The following is a 3700-nucleotide window of genomic DNA, read 5'->3' on the forward strand; positions in this document are numbered from 1 at the left end:
GCCCTGCTCGTACACCGAAAGATGTGGAGTCTGCGATGCTCGCGGATCGCGAGCCACCGGTAAGCAGAAAACAAATTTTAGATTTTAATGAGTAGGAAAAAGAAGTCATTAACCGTTGATCTCTTCTTTTGAAGCCCTCCGATTTTGAATATCCAGAGAAATTTGAGAAGAGCGATTCGGATACCTCAACCGATATAGATGCGATAGTCGATGAATATCGACAAAAAATTAAGGTATTCTTGAGATGTAAGCATAAAAAATGTGCATTAATTTTTTCTCACATTTTAGGTCACAACCGCTGGTCCCATGGAAATGAGTGTGCGTTTACCAACTCTGAAATCTTGGCGAATAATCATGTTCAGCATTTTTACTATAGTTTCATTTGTCGTATGTGTCAACATCAGTAGCGCGGTTGAGCATCCGTACACATTTTTAACATACATTGCTGGTTAGTATAAAAAAATAATTGAATATTTCTTAAAAAAGCGAGAGCTACGAAAATGAGCAGTGAGGAATGGAAACTAGTAGTGTAAGGATACATGGATTCATTCGGTTTTTCTTCTATGCGGTTTCTCTTTGCATAAACCTCTAGTCATCTAAAGCAGAAGGTTACTTAACGACATTTTCTTTCGATAATTCTTATGAACTGAAGGCTCAATGCTTTGTTCTCAGCCACTTCATAAATCACTTCTTACCCCAATCCCCTTTCCCTAAATGAGAGGCTTCATCTGGGACTGTGTTGGATAGAAAATGGGCATCGGGGATAAGTTTAAGCGACTCCTCGCTGCTCATTGTACAATTTGCCGTATCGTCTTTGAAATGTCCCAAGAGGTGAAGGTTAAGGTGTACGGGGACACATCGCTAGGGCTTTAATTGTGGTTAGGAAAATGCTCTCACATCTTCCCCACGGACTCAGACTAATCAGTCTCTAATCGTTAATTCTTGAAGTTGTAGACTATAAACCGAATTACTCGCGATCGCTTGTCAGGAATTTTTGATTATAGGCAGGAAAAAGCCTAATATTTTCGACAGAGTGAAGAAGAATATTTTCGACATAGAAAGAAGGCAATTGGCAACAGATAGTACGCAAAGTTCTACAGAATTTAGCAGGGGGAAACTACGCTACTAAGGAAAAAGAATGGGCTAAACTCCGTCGTCCGTATTGGAATAAATGGCACCTTAGCACTACCCTTCCGGCACTAAACACCAAACTAAGTTGAATAAATAAGCGACGGTCTACGCTTTAGGTAAGACTGCTACAGAAAATGCCGAGAGATACTGAGCTCTTCACTGACCCATGATGTGGACACTTGGGTAGTACGAAAATGCATGTGAAAAAGTAAAGTCGGAATTTTTATTCTCTTTCTCTCTAAGATTGTTCTATGCCGGAAGAAATATAACCCTATTTTTTATTTTATGTATTTTACATGAAGAAAAAACGACTGTTCGTAAAAATGGTATAGATTTCTTAAAAATCAATATTTTCCAATCGAAAAACTCTGTTTTTATTCAGGAGATTCCCAACAAGAAAATCTGGTTGTTTATTTAACAATTTTTTCATGTAAACTATATTTTATAGGTCCGCCATAAACCTTCAACAACGCAATAAACAATTGGGTATTATTGGGAATCTCCTGAAGAAAACCAGTGTTTTCCGATAGAAAAATATTACCTTAAAAGAATTCTATACCATTCTACGAAATTTTGTTTTTACCCATAAAAAATACGTGGAAATTGGGGTATATTTTTTCGATATAAACAATCCTAGGGGATGAGAGCATTAAAATTCCGACTTTACTTTTTTAGACCACCTTAGTGGACACTCTGGTTATTTTGAATTTATCCCTTATAACACAGATCACTGCTTAGCTACACTGGCAAAAATAAGTCCTATGTTCACACACATACCATCTAGAAAGAAAAGTGGACGGGAGTTAGTCGTTGAAAGGAGGCACGAAGGAAGTCGAAGCTTACCAGAAGGGTCGGTCCATCAACTTCAATGCAGGAAATTGTATTCTGGACGCCCGCCTCCTAGTCGATTTCACCTAGAAGAAGAAAGTGGCAACTTTGACCTCATTCGAACTACTCTTGGATATATGTCTCGTACCAGCTCTGCGAAGGGTGCGTGAAAACCAAAACATGTGCAGCTCCAAAGTCTTACGGGACGAGGGTGCATTAACGCCGGTCAATGGATTCTCAAGGGCTCATAAAAGGTACTAACCTTCTGCAGCTGTTGCGAGAACATTGAAGTGGAATCGTCTTAGCTCCTTCCTTTGGGCTATGAGGCTGCGAGCTTAACACCTTGGTCGTACTCTCTGATCCCCACACACCGGTTCTCATCGTTTTTCGCTATAGATTTGCATTTACCGTTTTGTAAATGTTTCAACAAAGGGTTAATGCTTATGGTCTGCCACTGTTTGGGGAACCACCCTACCTAACTTAGCTTTATATTAGAGTCGCCTTTTTGAAATTATTAAAATGTCGATAGCGCGGGCAAGAGGTTTATTTTTGTTATGTCAGAATCAAAAGCTTTGTTAAAGTTTCATTCGGAAATTGTAGTTGAATAGGAAGCCACATTTTAATCAATTCGATGAAGTCAAATTATCAAATATTAACTCTTTTTTATTGAAACCAATAACTTTTCTATATCTTACCATTTCAGGTTGCATAATAATCAGTTCTATGATGTCCCTTTTCCCGAGCTATCGTAACGGTGCCGTAAACGTTAACCCGTTACTTTGTACTACCACTATCATGCTGGGTGGGATACTCCTCAGCGGCTGCTCATATTATTCATGGCCGGCGATACTCTTTTGGCTAATCGCTGGTCTAGCTTTGATGTTGCGATGTGATAATTGGTGCTGTGGCTGTTTCGAGTACAGTGGTGGCACAATACAAGAACAGCTTATACCGAACGTTCCGCCCAAAACGGCAACGAAAGCAACAACCATACATATACCTCATCTGCCGAAGAGGGTCGTTACCATACCAACTCGTGTAAATGCAGCAGCCAGATGACAATCAGCAGCGTCCTCGGAAAGCGAAGATCTCTTCAATGAGGATTTCAGTTTATGCGATTTCAAAGAGGATCGAAACGACGATGATGACGATTGCTGGAGTGAATAAGTAGAAGCACGGAGAGAAGCAAGGGAGGAGAAGAGTTTGTATGTACATATGTACATAAAAGCAGTGATCAAACAATCGAGTACCTATAGGAAGGCGTACTTTGGAGGAAATGTCGTGCCGTATTCATTAGCCATAGTCATTGCCATTGCGTAGTCTACGCAAATGCTGATTGCTTGCCTGCAACTAGACGTTGGAAGAAGGCGTATTTTTTCTATAGAAACGGGTTAAACAGAGCTTCTTACCTCAAGTGTACAGTCATTTTACGTAGTTTATTGTATAGGCATATATTTAAATATACATACATACATACATACATATGTACATGTGTGTGTATGTCTTACGTATTTGCGGCGCTTAATTCTTCTAGCCTTTAGAACTTTTTAGATAGTTACCCAAATAGAATAATAACACCGTGCGACAAAAACAAAAAATTTCAAAACACACTAAGGAATCGATATACTCACGATACTATGGGCCAAATATAGTAAAACTGCGTTTTTAGTTTTTTACTCTGACGGCAGGATTTATTTTTTCAAAGGACTTTGAAATTTTAAAGATATGATTAATTCAAAAA

At 39.0% G+C, this 3700-nt stretch overlaps 1 protein-coding gene across 1 annotated transcript; it reads left to right on the plus strand.

The window, feature by feature from the left end:
• The first annotated feature begins 6 nt into the window (after positions 1-6).
• On the plus strand, positions 7-3592 carry LOC108354144 (uncharacterized). Its single transcript, XM_017605336.1, has 4 exons — positions 7-59; positions 135-233; positions 289-448; positions 2663-3592. The coding sequence occupies exons 1-4, from the start codon at positions 36-38 to the stop codon at positions 3016-3018; spliced, it is 639 nt and encodes a 212-aa protein (XP_017460825.1). The 5' UTR covers positions 7-35; the 3' UTR covers positions 3019-3592.
• Positions 3593-3700: the final 108 nt, after the last annotated feature.

The sequence above is a fragment of the Rhagoletis zephyria genome, unplaced genomic scaffold (genome assembly GCF_001687245.7).
Source record: "Rhagoletis zephyria isolate East Lansing unplaced genomic scaffold, Rhagoletis_zephyria_1.1 Rzeph_scaffold_33692, whole genome shotgun sequence".
NCBI classification, from domain to species: domain Eukaryota; kingdom Metazoa; phylum Arthropoda; class Insecta; order Diptera; family Tephritidae; genus Rhagoletis; species Rhagoletis zephyria.